Source organism: Dermochelys coriacea, chromosome 4 (assembly GCF_009764565.3).
Source record: "Dermochelys coriacea isolate rDerCor1 chromosome 4, rDerCor1.pri.v4, whole genome shotgun sequence".
Taxonomy (NCBI): Eukaryota; Metazoa; Chordata; order Testudines; family Dermochelyidae; genus Dermochelys; species Dermochelys coriacea.
This window is the reverse complement of record NC_050071.1, coordinates 120,883,418-120,904,957: the sequence shown is the minus strand read 5'-3', so window position 1 is coordinate 120,904,957 and position 21,540 is coordinate 120,883,418. Positions and strand designations below refer to the sequence as shown.

At 39.9% G+C, this 21,540-nt stretch overlaps 1 protein-coding gene and 1 long non-coding RNA gene across 4 annotated transcripts in view; both read right to left on the bottom strand.

Annotated features, from left to right (window-relative positions):
- The window catches only part of KIAA0232 (KIAA0232 ortholog), a 112,457-nt gene that overhangs the window by 43,409 nt on the left and 47,508 nt on the right, over positions 1-21,540 (bottom strand). For all 3 annotated transcript variants that reach the window (XM_038399120.2, XM_038399122.2, XM_038399121.2), the window contains exon 3: positions 9,977-10,114. In XM_038399120.2, coding sequence (XP_038255048.1) covers positions 9,977-10,114 — 138 coding nt within the window. The remainder of the gene's footprint in view (positions 1-9,976; positions 10,115-21,540) is intronic.
- On the bottom strand, positions 11,213-18,044 carry LOC122459706. Its single transcript, XR_006280555.1, has 3 exons — positions 17,904-18,044; positions 14,828-14,830; positions 11,213-11,950 (listed from the first exon to the last, which is right to left on the bottom strand). It is a non-coding gene; the product is annotated as an uncharacterized LOC122459706 (long non-coding RNA).

Genomic DNA, 21,540 nt, shown 5'->3' with positions numbered 1-21,540 from the left:
GTGACACCCAGCAATGGGACCAGTGCTGGACAGTTCCCAACGGCTTGGCCACCGGGGAGCAGCAGTGCCGCAGGTCTCTGTGTCCTGAGTCCTTCCGCGATGTCGCTTCTGCCACGGATGCCGCAGCGCTCCACACTGATGAACTCAGTGCCGGGTCTTGCCACATGAAGGCAGCTGCTTTAAATGGAAGTCCACTCCTTTTTTGTTCTAGGGCAAAACCCTTTACAAATCCTGCACCTATCAGCTTGGTGTGCCTCCTCCAGACACTTTATACAAGCGTCGTGGGGGTCACCCGTTGGCATGGGCTTACTGCAGGACTTGCAGGGTTTGAACCCTTGGGACTGAGGCATGCCCCAAGAGGAGACAGGCAGTCGGGGTGGAGAGCAGTGTTCCCTCTAATTTTTTCACATCTATGTGTGGAATGAATTTTGTTATGTGCACCAATATAGAGGTGATGTGTGACACATCACCTCTATATTGGTGCACATAACAAAATTCATGTGGTGGGGGTGGGGCTGAGGGGTTTGGCATGTGGGAAGGGGCTCAGGACTGGGTCAGAGGGTTGGCGTGCAGCGGTGTGAGGGCGGCCGGGGGTGCGGGCTTTGGGGTGGGTCCAGGGATGAGGGGTTTGGGGTGCAGGCGTGTGCTCTGGGTGGCTACAGCAGGGACAGAGGATTCCCCCCATATCTCTCTCCCCACAGCAGCACCTGCGCTTGGGAAGACTGGGAAAGAGAGGTGCCTCTCCCCACCTCGACAGCTCCAGGGCTGGGACTGCAGAATAAGCATCCCTGCCCCAATAGGTCCAGGCCGGGGCTGAGTTCAGACTGGTGGAAGGGCGCCTGGGCCGCACCTGGAGCAGGTCCGGGCCGCAGCAGAGTTGGGGACGGTAGAGGGCTGCCCCAGCCCTTGCAGGCTGCCCCGGCCGCAGCAGGTTGGTGGCCGGGCTAGGTTGAGGCTGGGGTGCCCCTCCCCTGGCCAGTCCCCGGCAGGTCCCAGGATGGGTTCCATTAGTGCCTGCACAGCGCTAAATAGGCTGCTGCGCAGCCGCACAGCTTACAGGGAACTTGGGTGGAAGGGAAACTCCCACTCCCAACAGCTTAACATTAAAAACTAAATACAAGTACAACTAACACTACAACAACAAACTGAAAGGCTAGGAGAACGAAAGGAGAACTTGGTAGCAAGCCTCCACAGTTCCAATGTCCATCACTGGCAGTAAGAAGGAACTAAGTCAGCAGGGTCATTTATTGAGTGCCATCGAGGCACCACTCCAGGGGGCTTCATAGCCAACTCAACAGGTTGATAGATGTAGGTTTCATTTTTAGAAGGTACACACTACACATTTTTAAAGTGATTTATTTTGAAAACTTTTCAGATTAGTTTTACAGCTATATCAGAAAATGCATGATTGTTTGATTATTTCATTTACCAAAGGTAACTGAAGCAGATATTTATGAAGTCATTGGAAGGTGAACGATCTTCAGTTCAACAGGTTAATCATTAATATTTGGAGGATTTTCTTGCCCTGCCGTATTAGGAGGAGAACATCACCAGACAGACATTTAAATTGTTTTATTTAACTAAAACAATAACGTTATGTATTCTGGATTTTTTTTCTTCAACAGCAAAAATATAATATTTTAACAAAACAAGTATATGAATTTTTGAATTTAGTTAAACATTCACATTTTTTAAAATCAGGTTTGTGGTTAAAATTGTTTTTAACTAAAATAGTTAAATGAAATGTTTAATAAAAATTAAATCAACTATGTCAGCCAGGTTAACATGAGAAACTTAAAATATTGGCTTTTGCAGCTAACTCAGTTGTCTTCACCTTCATTTTCCTGTTTGCTCATAATCTGGAAAAGAAGAACAAGCTTTCCTGCTTTTTCAGGTCCCAAACTATTTCTCAGTTTGGAATGAATTAATCCAAAGGAAGAAAGTATTCTTTCTATACCGGCAGAAGAAGCTACTGTTAAAAGTGAGATTATCACTTCAACAGTCTCTGAATCCAAGTGCTTAAGTGACTTCCACCAGTTCACTGGTGTGACTCTCTTTAAAACATGAGCAGCAAACATATTTCTTGAATGGTTCTTATTCCCAAACTGGTTCTCTTTTGCGGCCTGCTGCCATTATAGGTTTTCCCTTCTATTGAGAGAATGGTATGGTAGATCTCAATGAAGGCTACCCTCAGAAAGACCTCAAGACTTCTGGAATATGCTGCTCAAATAGTTTCACTTTTGTTTCTACTGCCTGTCCCTTCCTTCTCACATTTATCTCCAGACTTCTTCTCCTTGTCCAGATGTATTCCACCCCCAAAACTTTGCACTTTTAGAGAAAGATAAGGGATTGACTCTGTGTACACAAATTTGCAGACAGACAATAGAGTTGAGGTCTGTTATTTCTCACCTCTATATATTATTTATTTAAAACCATTTTTGCTGTTAACAAGCATGTTATCTCTGGAGACACAAATCCACAGTTTGAGAACTGCAAAACTAAGCATCACTGATGGTATCTTCTAGACTGAGCACCGAGTCCCATGGGGTAGATAGAAAGATTAACCCAAATAATCTATACAGAAGCCCCCGGAACCCCATAAGATTGGGTCCCTAATCCATGAACTATTGAAACTCATTTACAAAACTCTTCTTAAATATTACATGAATATATTGTCTCATACTATAGAATTCAGAGTAGCAGCCGTGTTAGTCTGTATTCGCAAAAAGAAAATGAGTACTCGTGGCACCTTAGAGACTAACAAATTTATTTGCGCATAAGCTTTCGTGAGCTACAGCTCACTTCATCGGATGCATTTGGTGGAAAATACAGTGGGGAGATTTATATACACACACACAGAGAACTTGACCTTACAGTGTGTATGATAAAACCCATTGTTTCATGTTCTCTGTGTGTGTATATAAATCTCCCCACTGTATTTTCCACCAAATGCATCCGATGAAGTGAGCTGTAGCTCACGAAAGCTTATGCTCAAATAAATTTGTTAGTCTCTAAGGTGCCACAAGTACTCCTTTTCTTTTTACTATAGAATTAGAATTTCTAATCCCTCTTCCATAATGAGATATCTTTGAGCTATAATTTATCTTAATTAAAACTATCTTTAGTTTGCTTTTTGAGGGGAAAAACCTTTTATCAACAATTCCGATTTAAATAAAAAAATTGATTTTTTTTTATTTTTTTTAAATCATTTATTTTTATCAACCCTGCCCAGCAGTTATTTTATCACATGTAGACACACAAGATTTTTTTTTTTAACTTTACATCACCTATCCACATTCTCACATGCACTCACTAACAGGTGCTATAAAAAGTTTGGTCTTCTCCTGTTAATATATTTAATACAGAAGATGTCCAGTCTCTATCAACCCTGATGAAGAGGCAGCCTGTTTGAAACCTTTCAGTTTCATTGACTTGTGGATGTACTCGCCCCCCCCACACACACACACACACAAAAAATGGGTCCTGGGACTTGCCTTTCTGTTACAGATGAATATTTAAATGTTAAGTTTAACAGAAAAAATATATATGTATAAAATCTGATTTTCTATTAACTATTAGGAAACTAATTAACAAGTATAATGCATCCATTTTAGTGATTTATGATTATAATATGAGAAAATAAAGAACTGGCAAACATGTAAATAAAAACAAAATAAATGTATCCATCTCTTGTTTCAATTACACCCTCCACTCTCAGAGATAGAATCACCAAGCAATTCCTTTCTTGTTCACGGAAATGACATGAGAGATCAGGGATGCTGCTCCCCACTGAATGCTCTTCAAGCTATAAGAGCCAGCTAATCCATTCCCAAGTGCTGGTGTATATCCTTAACTACAAAGTGAAATTTAAGATTTTAATAAGTGTAATTATGCAAGTCTACTGCTATATAGGCAGTGCAGAGACTTCAATGGTGTCTGGGGCCTGGGCAAGAACCCTGGCAAGAACAGGTGAGGCTTGTAGAAAGAACAACATGTCACACAGAATATACTATAGAACACGCAGAGAGATGACTGATTCTGTACCCAGATGTCATACGTCATACATCATACAAAGACAAAGAGCTCTCACAGACTCCTAAGGCAACTAATTAAACAATTTAATGTTAGGATATAGATATTCAGGCCTGTCTGTAAAGGCCTATACTCTAAGAATTTAGATGTATTCTTATCACTTAGCTAGTTATAGAGGTATAAAAGAAAGAAAGAAAGACAGAAAGACAGAAAGACAGAATCAAAATCACTGTCTGCCGGTGTAAGGTCTTTCTCTTACTGTGACAGCCTGAGGCCCTGTTCTTAGGCTAAGGCCTTCGGCTAAGCAGCAGAGGCAGCCATAAGCTGGGAAGCGAGTGGTCACATCCTTACATTCCAAACTAGTCACATTGAAAGAAGGTGCTAGTGGGCTGTTAGGATACAATCCTGTCCTGATAATGCCTATCGCCTCCAGAGAAAGGGAAGTGCCTAGAAGATGTAAAAGGAAACTTAATTTGATAGCATCCTGTCTGGCAAGAACTCACTTATCAATAGCTGGGATGTGAAATCCTCATTTCTGTGTTTGTTCTATCACTGTAGTCCCCATTTCCCTATTGTTTGTCTGTATAATCTCTGTCTGGTTCTGTGATTGTGTCTGTCTGCTGTATAATTAATTTTGCTGGGTGTAAACTAATTAAGGTGGTGGGATATAATTGGTTAAATAATCATGTTACTGTATGTGAGGATTGGTTAGTTAAATTTCAGGAAAATGATTGGTTAAGGTATAGCTAAGCAGAACTCAAGTTTTACTATATAGTCTGCAGTCAATCAGGAATTGGGGTGGGGAGAATGGGAACAGGGAATGGGGGTGGGGAAATTGGAATTATGTTTTGCTAAGGACAGGAATAGGAACAGGGACACAGGTAAGGCTCTGTAGTGTCAGAGCTGGGAAGGGGGACATTAAGGAAGGAAACTGGTATCATGCTTGCTGGAACTTCACCCCAATGAACATTGAATTGTTTGCACCTTTGGACTTTGGGTATTGTTGTTCTCTGTTCATGCGAGAAGGATCAGGGAAGTAAGTGGGTGAAGGAATAAGCCCCCTAACATCTTGGTGCCAGTGACTCAGATGCATCGCATCAGATAGGTGAGTGGCAGCCTGCAAGTCCCACTCCCCAACAGTCCGTGCAGCTGCTTTGAGGGGGTATAGCGAACTCTCGTGATGGTAGTTGCGGGTTCTGGCAAGCCAGGGTAAAGGATTTTTTGGATAAATGGATAAGGAAGAACCAGGGCACATACCAGGTGCAGAGGTCAACCTGGGATGAGATTAAAAAGGAAATGGAGAAATTGTTAGGGGACCTAGAGAGATGGCGCATGGCTGAGGAGCCCACCCTCCTTTGGTCTATGGGTAGTGGAAGAAGGTCCCTGCCCATTGGGACTGAATGCCTTCCAGGGAAAGGAGGCACTTCAGTCTGCTTGTGAGAGGTTTGAAGTAAGGGCAGCATTATGGGAAGCTGCCAGTAATCTTTCAAATTTGGTGCTGCTTCAGCAAGGGCTGCTGAAGGGTTGTAAATTAGTTAGGGGTGGTTAAAGATGATTTGGCACAACAGGGTTTAAAGTCAAAAGCAGAGTTAACAGACTACCTTTAGAGACTGGAGCTGGGACTTGGTCCTGGGGGAGTGGAGAGAAAGGGAAAAAAAAAAAGTTTCTAAGTGCACAATAGCAGGGTTTGCAGGAGCAGGTAACAACCCCCACTCTTCTCCCAGAGCCAGAATGAGAACCTGGGGATAAGGGTTCCCAACTGTTTCAATCCAGGGAGCCTACTCTTGGCTCAGAGCTAACTGTGTCCTTTTCTTCTTTTCCTTGGTTTACTTAATTTGCTGCTGGTAGCCTATACTTTAAACTGACCTGACCAGCTTAATTGGTTTCTTTCCACCTCTTCCCCTCTTCTCCCCGTGCCTTTCCACACTGTTTTTCTGAACTTTTAATGGAGGGTACTTTGGATACTTATGCAAAATGTTTTTGGTTATTTTGGACAAAGTATGACAGAGGTCTGCTGTATTCCACTGGAATTTTTGGAGTAAAAGATCCATGGGCATCCATGGAGACAAATGTTTTACTACCTTTTTGAACAGTCCCAATGTAAAGACAGCACAGGTTAAGGCAGCTGTGTGGCAATAATTGTATTTGGTGGCTAAGTTGTTACAGACAAATTGCACTACCTTAAAGAACTGAATGTAGGAGCAAGTGATTTAAAGAAGTGAGTGAAAAGTTACAAATAGCTTTTGCAAAAATTGAAAATACAGGATTTGGAGGAAAGTAAACATTTGGGATCAAACCCAAAAAGTCATATAAAGGTAACTGTATGTGCAACTCTGTGCAGTCACATTGGATGGAAGCTTGGTAATTAAAATTATCCAAGGGGGTCAGGTAGAGTGGCTACTATCACCACTATGCTTCTGTCCCCAGAAGCCTTTACCACTATTCTGAAGGAAAATGGGCCCTTTCCCCACAGAAATGGTCTATAAGGGACTGCTGCAGGCAGCAGGCAGAGAAATAATCTGATCAAAATTATTTAACTATTGGGTAATGTAATCAAAATCACTAAAGAATGTAAGGGGTTTCTACTGGAACTTAACTTGGCTACCCCTGGTTGTGTCTAGTTGTACAAGATGGGAGTGTAATCGGGGTATAGTTGTGTAAAAGAGTAATCACAGTGCAAAAAATGTTAGGCAAAAGAGAATTTTGAGTGTGTGCATAGGAAAAAGAAAAGGAACAGGGGAGCAATGATGGGAACACTAAGCCTTGGGGTGGCTCTGGGGAATTGGACTGTTGCTTTGGAGGGTGTGCATGCGAACTCTGTGGGCATGGGGGAGGCACTTACACCTTATGTAAAATTAATATGGCTAATATAATGTTATGGAGGTTAAACTATATGGAAGGAATGTGCATTTTCCCAGGACGTGTGCAGTGTATATTGGAGAAGGGGTAAAAGAAATGCAAATAAAACATGGTACTTAAATAAAATCCTAATAGGGCTCCAAAAGGAGCCAAAATAGGTTGCGCTTTCTTTTTCAGATCTCTGTGTGTTTTGGAGCAGGAGATGAAAGTGGAAAGTAATCAGAACTCTAGTGGAAGTGGAATGTGTCCCTTTTAAGACAGTCTCTGAGCTGCTAATAGCTTTGGTTCCAAAAGCAAGCTAGAAAGCCTCTGTGTAAATGCAAATTACCTAGCTGATGGGCACAAAGGAGCTGCAAATAATGAATACGTCTGGTCAGCCAACAAGCTACTATAAGACTCAGATTATGGCCCTCCAGTAAAGGGAGGTGAAAAAAGAAAAAACAAGCTTAAAAATAAGGGGAACAGGTTAAGCTAAGGTGTGTGTATGTACAGTGCTAAAATATAAAACTGTCTATTACCTGAGAATAAACTTAAAGCTTGGTATAGCAGAGAAACTATTGTAGACCTGGTCAGTTGTACAAGAGAGGAAACTGAGGTACACCACCTCATGAATTTCATAAATGACCAGTGAGTGGGGTAATTCACTAGCCTGACTATAGAACAAAATAAGCACAGCCTGGAGGTAATTCGTCTGTTTTTCCTGCAATTAGCAAGGAAATTTGTAAAAGGAAGTGGTATTATTATTAAGCAATAATTTGTCCCCACTAGGGGGTGGTGGAAATTGTTTCTTTTGTTTTTCAGACACTCTACAAGCAAGTTTTTCAGACACTCTACAAGTGGCACCAGCGGAAGAATAACTCAGAATACCATGGATCTATGTTTTGTGTTGTTATTTATGGTGTTTGTCTTGTTGCTAGCATTGTTGTGTTTTAATGAACAAAAAACCTCATGACGTGGGTGGAGGATGGCTTCAAAAGGCTGACCTTGGGAAGGAGATGTATAAGGGAATGCAAAATGCTCAACTAGGAGGCCAGCACCTGTGTAATAGCTACCATGGTACCTGGAAATGGAACAGCAACTAAGGTCGTCCCCACAAGCCCTATGGAAATAATGAGAAGGGGAGGAGTTCACTGGGTATCAATGGAGGGGTGTGTAAAATAGTGTAAATCAAGAGAAGATGTTTGGATGTGCCCCTCTCCTATGACTATGGAGGAGCAGGATCAATGGCCTATGCAAGGGGTGGACAATTGGGTATACTGTGTACAAGGTGTTTTGCTGGGAATGTACATATTACTGGGGGCACAATTACACCAGCCCATAACCAACCTACACACATCTACATGCTGCTATCTGAACTTTGGTGCACAAATGAATCTATGAATCTTATTGCTGTAAATAATCAAACCAGGGCATACAGCCTGATTCCATACCAAGTGGTCAAGCTGGTTTGGACAATATCCTATTTCTCTGTGTACATTCAATGGACTTATGATATAGTCAAAAGCAAGCAAAACCTGCAGGGGCAGCTTGTTGCAACTGCCAGCAACTGGACACAAGATCGTGACCCTATCGAAGGAAGAGAGGCAGTGTTTTGGTGGTGGCTTGGATGTTGGACCATACTGCAGTGGTCAGGACTCAGTGTTGCTGTGGATTTTGTATTGTTAACTGTACTTGTATTACATTGCATGTGGAGATAACCTATAAGTATTGTAGTAAGCCCTCCAAACCCTACAGTATACTAGACATCCCAGACCCAACCTTCTCGGGCCCACTATAATGGGAAGTCTTGAACACTAAATGGAATAGGTGTGATATGCCCGTACGAGAGAAGGTACAGGGCACTATACTACACAAGGGGCAGTGGGACAAATGGAATATCGATTCCACCTTGATGCCTGGCCTTATCAGGAAATGTGTCACCATATGTCCTATGCTTTTCCAGGGATACCGGGGCAGAAAGATCCCAAAAGAAAAAGGGGGGGGAGGAAAAGGGGTGGAGTGTTAGGATATAGATATTCAGGCCTGTCTGTAAAGGCCTATACTCTAAGAATTTAGGTGTATTCTTATCACTTAGCTAGTTATAGAGGTATAAAAGAAAGACAGAAAGACAGAAAGAAAGAAAGACAGAATCAAAATCACTGTCTGCCGGTGTAAGGTCTTTCTCTTACTGTGACAGCCTGAGGCCCTGTTCTTAGGCTAAGGCCTTCGGCTTAGCAGCAGAGGCAGCCATAAGCTGGGAAGCGAGTGGTCACATCCTTACATTCCAAACTAGTCACATTGAAAGAAGGTGCTAGTGGGCTGTTAGGATACAATCCTGTCCTGATAATGCCTATCGCCTCCAGAGAAAGGGAAGTGCCTAGAAGATGTAAAAGGAAACTTAATTTGATAGCATCCTGTCTGGCAAGAACTCACTTATCAATAGCTGGGATGTGAAATCCTCATTTCTGTGTTTGTTCTATCACTGTAGTCCCCATTTCCCTATTGTTTGTCTGTATAATCTCTGTCTGGTTCTGTGATTGTGTCTGTCTGCTGTATAATTAATTTTGCTGGGTGTAAACTAATTAAGGTGGTGGGATATAATTGGTTAAATAATCATGTTACAATATGTTAGGATTGATTAGTTAAATTTCAGGAAAATGATTGGTTAAGGTATAGCTAAGCAGAACTCAAGTTTTACTATATAGTCTGCAGTCAATCAGGAATTGGGGTGGGGGGAATGGGAACAGGGAATGGGGGTGGGGAAATTGGAATCATGTTTTGCTAAGGACAGGAATAGGAACAGGGACATAGGTAAGGCTCTGTGGTGTCAGAGCTGGAAAGGGGGACACTAAGGAAGGAAACTGAAATCATGCTTGCTGGAAGTTCACCCCAATAATCATCAAATTTTTTGAACTTCAGGTATTGTTGTTCTCTGTTCATGCGAGAAGGATCAGGGAAATAAGTGGGTGAAGGAATAAGCCCCCTAACATCTAACTCAAGTAAAAAGTCCATTTATTAAAAAGCTAAACACCACAAGTTAATATAGTCAGTTTGGAAAAACATTACAGTATTCTATTAAAGAATCAACTAAATAATCCAAACTTACTTCATCAGAAGCAGAGCGAAGACACTGGACAGCTGCCTGTTTTTTCATTTCCTCTAGTGTTAGATCAGAACACTTTTTCTTACTCTTTCCCCATTTCTTGTAAGCTCCTTTTTCCCAGCCCAGGAAGATGTCATTCTCCTAAAATAAGTTAAGGAAAAAGGATCAAAATTATCTGAAAGAAGATTTCATTAAACATAATTTATAACACTTATATAATCCTCTCAACACCCACATGAAGTGAGCAGACAGCTGTCATTTCAGATCTGAGAAAACTGAGGTAGAGAGAAGTTTGTCTCCCAATACCTTGCTTAGTTCAGTAGACCATACCGTTTCTTGAGACTCAGGATATACCTACGCTACAATCTCAACGGTGACTGCATCACAGGTAGAGATACCTTTGCTAACTTTATCAGCACTAGCATGCCACATCTCCACTATAGCTATCTTTAGCTATATTAGCACATGTATGTCTACCCTTGCAGCCATCACACTTTGGATTGCAGTGTAGTCGTATCCTTAGTTGCGTGAACTTGACTGTGATACCTCATTGAAAAATATCTTCCCTTACAATACCTGAAAGGAAAATTTACAAATTTGAAATAAGCTTTTAGCACCCATTTGCTGAGAAGCTGTTCCATTAACAGTTAAAGCAATGAGAATAAACATCTGGAACTGACATCATCAGATAAGATGGGGAAGACAAGGGGGCAGAAACAATGCTGATGTACAATATTATGGCATACATTTTATAGCCTACCTCTCTTTCCTTAACATTAATCTGTGTCTTTTTAAAAATTCTCAACTATTTACGCTTCATTAAACAGCTACTTAGAATGATCTTTAATAGCCTATGTCAACCCATTTTTATGTTTATTCCAGGTTATACTTCACTACTTGTATTATCTTATAGTTAAGGCTATGTTTTAGTCACGGATATTTTTAGTAAAAGTCATGGACAGGTCAAGGGCAGTAAACAAAAATTCACGGCTCATGACCTGTCCCAGCCAATGGGAGCTGCAGGGGTGGTTGCCTGCAGGCAGAGGCAGCGCACACAGCTGCCTGGCTGGCCATGCCTCCTCTTAGCAGGTAAGTGAGGGGGATGTTGCCACTTCCAGAGAGCCCCCCCAGGTAAGCACCGCACAAGAGCCTGCCTCACCCCGTCCCATGCCCCAATCCCCTGCCCCCTCTCACATCCCAATACTGCTACTGCTGGGGGTTGCGGCGTCCTGAGACTGCCCCAGCAGTGGCCAGTGCACCGGGTGCAGGAGCTGCCAGAGCTGCCCTGAGCCAGGCGCACCTGCTGCTGCAGAAATCATGGAGCGCATGGAAAGTCACAGAATCTGTGACAAACTCACAGCCTTACTTATAGTTCTGTCCCTGTTTAACACATGCTACTAAGTAAATATTCCTTTTATCACTAAGGAAAGCTAAGGAAAAAACAATACTTTTGCTAAAGACTAACTTCATTTTCCAGTGCTCTCACAACTTGTTCACATTTGACTATGACAATCAGGGTCCAGACACTTCTAGGGGAGAACAGGGGATCTCTGAATCCCAAAGAATAAGCAACTGACTCAACTGGTTGTGTGTAATGTTATGGTGTACAAAAACATGTCAAGTAAGGTCTTTTATGAAAGCTTGTAATGTTCTGAAATTGATGGCCATTAGCAGATATGTATACAGGTTATGGTCATGAAAATATGAACGTGTGTATAATATATATCTAAAGAACGTGTGCATGTAGTTGCATCACCAGAGAGAGAAATTGTAACCATGATGCAACTACAGCACCACCTCACATGGGTAATATAGCAATGATGCAGCAAGAGGCACCTCCTGAGGTGGGTCAACAAGCATGCCGACAAGGGGGATCCAATGGATATAGTGTACTTAGATTTTCAGAAAGCCTTTGACAAGGTTCCTCACCAAAGGCTCTTAAGCAAAGTAAGATGTCATGAGAGAAGACGGAAGGTCCTCTCATGGACTGGTAACTGGTTAAAAAGATAGGAAACAAAGGGTAGGAATAAATGGTCAGTTTTCAGAATGGAGAGAGATAAATAGTGGTTTCCCCCAGAAGTCAGTACAGGGACCTTGTCAAAGGCTTTCTGAAAATCTATTCAATGTATTAATAAATGATCTGGAAAAAGGGGTACACAGGAGGTAGCAAAATTTGCAGATGATACAAAACTACTTAAGATAGTTAAGTCTCAGGCAGACTGCAAAGAGCTACAAAAGGATCTCTCAAAACTAGGTGACTGGGCAACAAAATGGCAGAGGAAATTCAATGTTGATAAATGCAAAGTAATGCATATTGGAAAACATAATCCCAACTATACATATAAAATGATGGGGTCTAAATTAACTGCTACCACTCAAGAAAGAGATCTTGGAATCATTGTGGATAGTTCTTTGAAAACAGCCACTCAATGTGCAGCGGCAGTCAAAAAATGAACAGAATATTGGGAATCATTAAGAAAGGGATAGATAAGACAGAAAATATAATATTGTCTCTATATAAATCCATGGTTCACCTATATCTTGAACACTGAGTGCAGATGTGGTTGCCCTACTCAAAAAAGATATATTGGAATTGGAAAAGGTTCAGAAAAAGGGCAACAAAGATGATTAGGGGTATGGAACGGCTGCCATATGAGGAGAGATAAATAAGATTGGGACTTTTCAGTATGGAAAAGAGACAACTAAAGGGGGATCTGATAGAGGTCTATGAAATCATGGTGTGGAGAAAGTAAATAAGGAAGTGTTATTTACTCATCACACAAGAACTAGGGGTCACCAAATGAAATTAATAGGCAGAAGATTTAAAACAAAAGGAAGTATTTTTCACACAATGCACAGTCAACCTGTGGAACTCTTTGCCAGAGGATGTTGTGAAGGCCAAGACTATAACAGGGTTCAAAAAAGAACTAGATAAGTTCATGGAAGATAGGTCCATCAATGGGTATTAGCCAGGATAGACGGGGTGGTGTCCCTAAGCCTCTGTTTGCCAGAAGCTGGGAATGAGCTACAGGGAATGGATCACTTGATGATTGCCTGTTCTGTTCATTCCCTCTGGGGAACCTGGCATTGGCCACTGTCGGAAGACAAGATACTGGGGTAGATGGAACTTTGGTCTGACCCAGTATGGTCATTCTTATGATTCCCAAGCCAATACTTTAGAGAAACCAACTTCAAATACCAATCCACTGTCCAGCCAGGAAGAGACAACAGTGGACCATTCAAGTTAATGGGGAAACATTGAAACAATCTGAAAATGTAAAGAAAATCATAGTCTTGGAAAACTAAGAAAGGAAGGAATTCTTTCCACCCAGAATAACTATGAGTCACAAAGACAAGAGAAAAGACATTTTAAAAACAGGCCTTGGTCTCGGTTTTTAATCCAAATACTGAGGGCCAACATCTAAGCAGGGTATAGTCCGTGAAATAGCGGCTCTCCTATAGGACAGAGGGGCCATTGGGAAACTGTACAGAGGCAAAGGGTAACTTGAATTAGAAAGGGGAATTTAGGTAACGTACAGTGTAAAGCCCAAAGATGCATCTTTATGTTTATTTTCTGTGTAACTTGTATGTGTTTGGTTTTCCTTACTATTTCATCTTTGGATCTACGCTTTTTCTATTAAATAAGTCTGTGTTTATTTATACCCCAAACAGGTCTCTGTTGTGCAAACTGTGAGAAGCGTATCCCCAAAAATAAACTCGTACTGGGGAGGGAGGGGCTTTTTCACACCTTCTGGGGTGATGAGCCTGCCAGGAGAATTAGGTTAGTGGAAGCCAGGGTGAGATCTTAATGCTCTTAAGCTTGCTACTGGTATTAGGATCTGAGCCATAGCAGCATAGCACTAAGGTACTTAGGGTTACAAGGCAGGGGCTGACAGAACCCTTACTGGTCTGGGTGAGCCCCAAAATGTCACAACGGAAGGACAGTCTATTTTGCAAATGAAAAAAAGTCACTCCACCCTTACTCAAATCTGCTGTTTGCTCAAATATAACCACTTACATTAAAAAGTAAAATGGTTACAAAAATGTTAAAGTTGAGCACTCAAAAGTCAAGAAATGTCAAAAATAAGGTTTCATGGGGACCCTTAATTATACCCTCTTGTATAGCAACGTGGCCTAAGCACCTTATCACAAAGTATTTATCAAATATAATATATATTCCCAAACTGTTAAATTACATCAGTAACTTAAGTTAAAATTCATTATACAGATGTTAATCATCTCAAAAACAAACATGGAAAATTCAGAATTCAAAATTATGGTTAAACTTAAAAGAAAGCCAAACATGTTGAGGTACAGAAATTCACAGTTATGTTCCACAAACAACCTTAACTCTTCCCTGTAGTGACAGCATAAGCAATCAGGACGATGAAAGTATGTGTTGTTTCTGATTAAATTCAAATAATTTCTGAAGATAGAGTTTTTTCACCGCAGCTCCATTGGGAAAATTTCCTTGTTTTTCTTCAATTAAAAATTTCATGCATGAACCCTCTATATTCCCCTGAACACATGCACACACCCCAGATTCCCCATCCCTCTTCTACTCATTACATTCCTCAACAAGGATGTGTACTTGCACAATTTTCCTCCCTCCCTGTTGGGCAGATCGGGTGCAAAAATGATTATTTCTGACAAGAAACATTTCAGATTAATGGTCATTTTTTGCTGTTATTTTTTAATAACAAAGGTTTTTTTCCTGCAAAGGCTGGCACACATCTTCCTCAGAAAAACCCAAAGAACTGCTGGCTTTCTGAATGCCTACCACTTTCCATTCTTCTTAATGGAACTGAGTCTAGGGACCGCCCTAACACAAGAGGCCTTCTTTCAAATTGCCACCCCCTCCCATATTTCCAAACTGGAATAAAGACAACGAGCTCTCAGGGAAGATAATTGTCTCCTATGCTGTCAGGAGGCAGAGAGAAACATAAAAGGTGAAGGCAGCAGCCATCTTTGGAAAGGGCAGTTTATGGTCTCAGTTCCATTAAGAACAAAAGGAAATGATTCCCATTATGACAGAGGGCTTTTTTTTTTTTTTTTTTTTTTTTTTTTGGAGTTTCTCAAAAGGAGAACCCTATTCATCTGTCTCTGCTGAAGCAGAGACTTTTGGTTCTAAAGAACAACAGGGAAAAATTACCAATAATTCTGGAAAAAAAACCCCACAACATTTTTCTAATGTAGTCTATGCACAACATTTCAGCAAAAATTAACTATATTAGAAGTTTGAACAGTCTGAGTTATTCCATTAACAACATCGTTAATGGAAAAAAAACATCTTAGGTAACTGAAAAGTTTCTGAGAGAGCCCATTTTTAATTAATTTTAACAAAACATTTATTGAAGTACCTTGTAAATTCTTAGAAAATTCATGTTCTACCCAGTAAGTACTGAAATTTTGAAAAGAATGTTATTTTTTTTACATAATAAAGAAGCTGAATTCCTGCTTTCAGTACAAGACTCAACTCAGTCTTAAATATGGAGCTGCAATTAGTACCTCCCTAATATCAACAGATTTTTCCTGTAACCTTGGGTACTCAAATAGCAACTTGTAAAAAAAAAAAAAAAAAAAAAAAAAAACACACCACAACTTCATTCCATTTAGCCTGTGCATTCCAGCAAATTTTCATCATTACTCCATGTTATACTTAATTTATAAAATATTGTGCAAGAATAATTAGTGGCATATTTTTCATATGTGCTTTTAATCTCTAGCATATGCAGCACTAAAAAAAATACTACTGTTTACCTAAGGTTGTAGAAAAAAAAATTCTATTTACAAGATAGAATATAGTCTTTTATTACATCATAAATACTAATTCATATGCACAAGAGTGCAGAGTTCAGAGTGTTCAACCTTAACTTTGTCACTTTCTGACTTTTGAACACAATGATTTTTTACGGAAATTCCTACTTTTTGAAAGAACAAGTAATTCCCTTACATGGAAATGTTTTGACAGACAATACCTTTCCATCTTATCAGAGACAATACCTTTCACGGAACTGCAGATTTATATTGCTCTATCCTCAGTCACAGTACCTATCTTGCTCCAACACAGGAATTGTTTCTATCCCAACACTCTAGACAAGATGCAGAGTTTGTTATGGAAACTCTGTCCCCATCACAAACTATTTTCAATGAAATCAGGCTCCCTCATGCTTCATCTGGAAATTTTAATGTACTCAACACAGAGTTTTTGGTGTTGAAAACACACACAGTCTCAATTTCTCAATGCATAACTAAGTTTGCCACCTCCTAAGGCAGATGCTTCACAAAACTTTAAAAAGGTGTACAAAATGCATTACATATGCAAGATGTAAACTTCTGAAAGGCTTAATACTCTCAAATCAAAATTTACATTTACCAGACCTGAAGAGGACCTCTGTTGAGCTCAAAAGCTTGTCTGTTTCACAAACGGAAGTTGGTCCAATCAAAGATATTACCTCACTCACAAGAACACTCAGGCAATGCTTAGCAAGGAAATTGTCTTTCCACACAAAAGCATTTTGGACACCAGTCACATTTTTTAAAAATAATGTACGATATATTTTTAAATAATGAAAAAAATACTTTCTATCCCTCTCCAGTTTTTGTTTGCCAACCCACTTGAACCATTCCGAATGAAATTTTTAAAAAAAAAAAAAAAAAAAGACACCCCTTGGGGTGCCAGGCACTTCATCTAATACAAAATACACAGCTTAGAATGGAATACACTCCTCTAGAAAGTCCTCTCTGCCCTCCAAGTCTTTTAAGTAGATTAAAATGGAATACTGATCAGTGAGACCTGTTAAAAGAAAAGGAGTACTTGTGGCACCTTAGAGACTAACAAATTTATTAGAGCATAAGCTTTCGTGAGTTACAGCTCACTTCATCGGATGCATTTGGTGGAAAAAACAGAGACCTGTTAGTATCGGAACAGCACCAGGATGGATTGATTTAAATCACATCACTGATTTAAATCGAGGTTTCCTACTTGCTGATTTAAATCATGATTAAATTCATTTATTTAAAAAATTTTTTGCATTCGTATTTGAAGTTATTTTCCTAAAGAAAGTTTGATTCCAGTTGCATGGTATAATTTGCTATTTCTGTTTTGCTAACCAGGAGGATACACCATGTCTATACACACTCATTTAAGCAATTACATTACTTAATATACATTTATTTAGTGTCTTATTTGTTATTTTTTATTAGAAAATGGTGAATGATGAATTTCTTGTCTACAAAATAATTATAATTTTTTTGCTCATGATTTATGTAAATCTGCATTTGGCTAGAAATTGGAATTAAAATGCACAGAATTAGCATTTTAAAATTGTTTTTATTAAATAAAACTACTTTAAATGTGCTGGATAAATTAATTTTATATATTTTGATAAACAATTTTATGTATTCAACAAAAGTAGTATTTACTGTAGTCAGTAAATTGAACTGATTTTTCCTGGTCACCAATGTTCTTCAAAATTTCAGAACTAGAAGATACTAACTTCACACATAGTTCTTATTCAGATTGGAAGAGAAAAACAAGATTTCCTGCATTTTTTAAGTCCCAATCACTTTCTCAACTTTACATAAACTAGTTATTGAACTGAATTATTAGAATAAACTGAAATTAAGAAAATATTCTCTCTGCACCTGCAGAAGAGGCTGCTGCAGTCAAAAGCTGGTTTGGTACTTCAACACACACCGATTCCAAATGCTTAGCCACTGACTTCCACCAATTGAGTGAACTGAATTTCTTTAAAACTTTAGCAGTAAACATGTACTGCCTGGACATTATTTAAGTTAAATTATTTTAATAAATTATAGTAAATTTAGGCCTTAATCTTGGTGATCATAACCTGATTTTTTATCTTTTTTTGTTTTGTTTTGTTTTTTTTAAAAAAACGCATTCATTTTTATCCAGCCTGAATAGCACTCATGGATCAGTAACTGATTAAAAGATAGGAAACAAAAGGTAGAAATAAATAGACAGTTTTCACAATGTACAAAGGTAAATAGCAGGGTGCCACAAAGATCTGGACTGGAACTAATACTGTTCAATATATTCATATATGATCAGAAAAAAGGGGTAAACAATCAGCTGGCAAAATCTGCAGACAATACTGAATTATTCAAGGCAGCTAAATGCAAAGCTGACTGCAAAGGGATCTCACTAAACTGGGTGACTGAGCAACAAAATGGCCAATAAAATGCAATGCTGATAAATGCAAAATAATGCATTCTGGAAAACATAATCCCAACTATACATATAAAATGTCTAAATTAGCTGTTACCACTCAAGGAAAAGATCTTGAAGTCATTGTGGACAGTTCTCTGAAAATATCTGCTCAATGTGCAGCAGCAGTCAAAAAAAATCTAAATAGAATGTTAGGAACCATTAGAAAAAGGATAGAAAATAAAACAGAAAACATCATAATGCCCACTATATAAATCCAAGATACAGCCCACACCTTGAATACTGCATACATTTCAGGTTACCCTATCTCAAAATAGATATATTGGAATTGGAAAAGATACAGTCAAGGATCAAAAAAAATGATTAGGGGTATGGAACAACTTCCATATGTAGAGGGATTAAACAGACTGGGACTGAAAAATGACTAAGGAGGGATATGACAGAGGGCTATAAAATCATGAATGGTGTGGAGAAAGCAAATAAGGAAGTGTCGTTTATCCATTCACATAACAAGAACCAGGGGTCACACAATGAAATTAATAGAGACAGTCAGTTTAAAACAAATAAAAAGTACTTCTTCTCACAAATGCACAGTTAACCTGTAGAACTCATTGCCAGGAGACAATGTGATGGCCAAAAGTATAACTGGGTTTGAAAAAGCATTAGTTAAGTTCATGGAGGATAGGTTCACCCATGACTATCAACCAAGACTGTCAAAGATACAACTCCATGCTCTGGGTATCTCTGAACCTCTGACTGCTAGAAGCTGGGACTGGATGACAGGGGATGAATTACTCGATAAATTGCCCTGTTCGGTTCCTTCCCTCAGAAGCAGATGGCACTGGCTACTGTCAGAAGACAAGATATTGGACTGATGAACCATTGATCTGATCCAGTATGGTTATTCTTATGTTCACTAACCAGTGGGTACAGATGGCTATGCTTAACTGATCAAGAAAGCGCAATTTGGTGTTTATTCTTCAGCTGTCTCTCTATGGCCAAGTCTCTCTCCTGCTCACTTTCACCCAGGGGCAGCAACACTGCCTCCCACTTCTGTCTTAGTAAGCACTTGCATTCCCCTCTGCTCTTAGCTGCCCTTCCTGATTTGGTCCTCAGTAAGTACACCATGAAACTACCTTTTCTCTAGTTTTTAAACTAAGTATTCATAGGAGCATCACTCATTTGTACAGAGCTGAAGAAATAGCACTTCATAACAACGGTTACTTTGAAATTAGAGTTTATATAACTTTGCACTTTCATAGTACCATTCATTAGAAGATCTCAGAGCACTTTACAAAGGCACGTATCATTCCAATATCAGAGATCAACGGGGGGAAAAACCCAGAGAAATACAGCAATGATAAGGCCCAAATTTTCAATGTTAGCCTCGATTTTTGGGTACTCAATTTTAGAAACCTAACCTTCCAATTTCAAGAGGTTCCAAACACCCAAGACTGAAGCCAATGAGAGCTGTAGCTGTCAGCACCTGTGAAAATCAGGACTTGTGTATCTAAATTAGGCAGCCCAATTTCCACTTTCCAATGTCCCATTTTAACCACCAGAAACTTCCTAGTAACTGGACAACTTTACAGTGGGAAATTTAACTTTGTATAAAATGTTGAAAGTGCCAAGTTTTGTGGAAGGTCCAGAAGCAAGGTCTTAAAAAAGGGACAATTTAGTGTTACCATAGCCAATATTTATGACCTTATAATTTGTATACTTTATCACTCTTAACAGGCCTGCCAAAACCGTATAATTCTTTGGAGTACTTAAAAAAATTCAACCTTCAATAACCAACATACAGATGCAGTGTTAAACCCCTTGCAATCCATATAAATAGAAGTTTCTAATTAATGGGTGTGACACTTTTGTAAGATGCAAGACTCTGCCAAATCAAGAGTACAAGAGTAGCAAAACCTTCCAGCAGCACTAAAGATTTGCTGGAACAAGAGACAAAAAAACTAGTATGGCAGTGGTTAACAAAGAGGGGAGGAGGAGGGAGGGAAGATGACTCAATAACTACAGATATCCATTTTGAGGAACAGAACAGAAAGTGGCACCTTGTGTTGGGCCTATGTAAAGGAATGAGTTTTATGTTTGTTTTAAGGTTCTTCGTGTATAGCAGAGATTGGCAACTTTTGGCACACAGCCCACCAGGGCAAGTCCCCTGGCGGGGCGGGCTGGTTTGTTTATTTGCCGCGTCCACAGGTTCAACCGATCGTGGCTTCCACTGGCCGCGGTTCACTGTCCCAGGCCAATGGGGGCTGCAGGAAGCAGCATGCACTGAGGGATGTGCTGGCCGCCGCTTCCTGCAGCCCCCATTGGCCTGGGACAGCGAACCACGGCCAGTGGAAGCCATGACTGGCCGAACCTGTGGACGCGGCAAATAAACAAACCGGCCCGGCCCACCAGGGGGCTTACCCCAGCAGGCTGCGGGCCAAAGGTTGCTGATCCCTGGTCTATATGGTTCAATCAAACATTTTGAATTATCGGCAGAGTGTCCTGTGGCACCTTATAGACTAACAGACGTTTTGGAGCATGAGCTTTCATGGGTGAATATCCACTTTGTCGGATACATGTCTCCATGCATCTAATGAAGTGGGTATTCACCCACGAAAGCTCATGCTCCAATACGTCTGTTAGTCTATAAGGAGCCACAGGACTCTCTGCCACTTTTACAGATCCAGACTAACATGGCTACCCCTCTGTATTTCGAATTATGTAGATTATAGTTACATCTCAGGTATCATCTGGAAGTTGCACAAGCCACAATGACTCTGTTCTCACTGACTTGCAGCAGAATTCCTGCAAGGTATTATAAATCCATAATTCACACTATTTATCCTGTATCAATGAAACAAAACAAATTCTGCTTGTCTTGATCTTTTCAGGATGAAGTTATACAACTAGTAAAACTAACCAAGTGTTAAGAAAACTAATATTGAGAGAGTAAATCAACTCTCCTGCTAAACGAAGGAAAAAATTTCACAAACCTGTTGTGTGAATAGTCATTTACTCAGGTATAGCAAACAGGTTGGATTCTGCCTCCATAGCAGGACGAAAAAGGACAGAACCGTACTTAACAGCTTGGTAAACATATTAATGTAATGGAGAAACTACATCAATGTAGTGCTATGGTTGAGAATTTAAATGACTAAAAATAAATAAATATGTAAAAAGGAAATTCAGAAGCAACAGATCCCATGGAAACGATAACTCAGCCCTCTGCATATAAGTACAGACAGAGATTGTACTAATTAGTTATCTCACTGTACATACATATTGAACTATCAAAGGATGGTCACAGATAGTGAATGCTATCCACAGCTGGGATAGGTCATTCAGTTTCTTGTTCAGAGCTTCAGTTTGTAGCAAA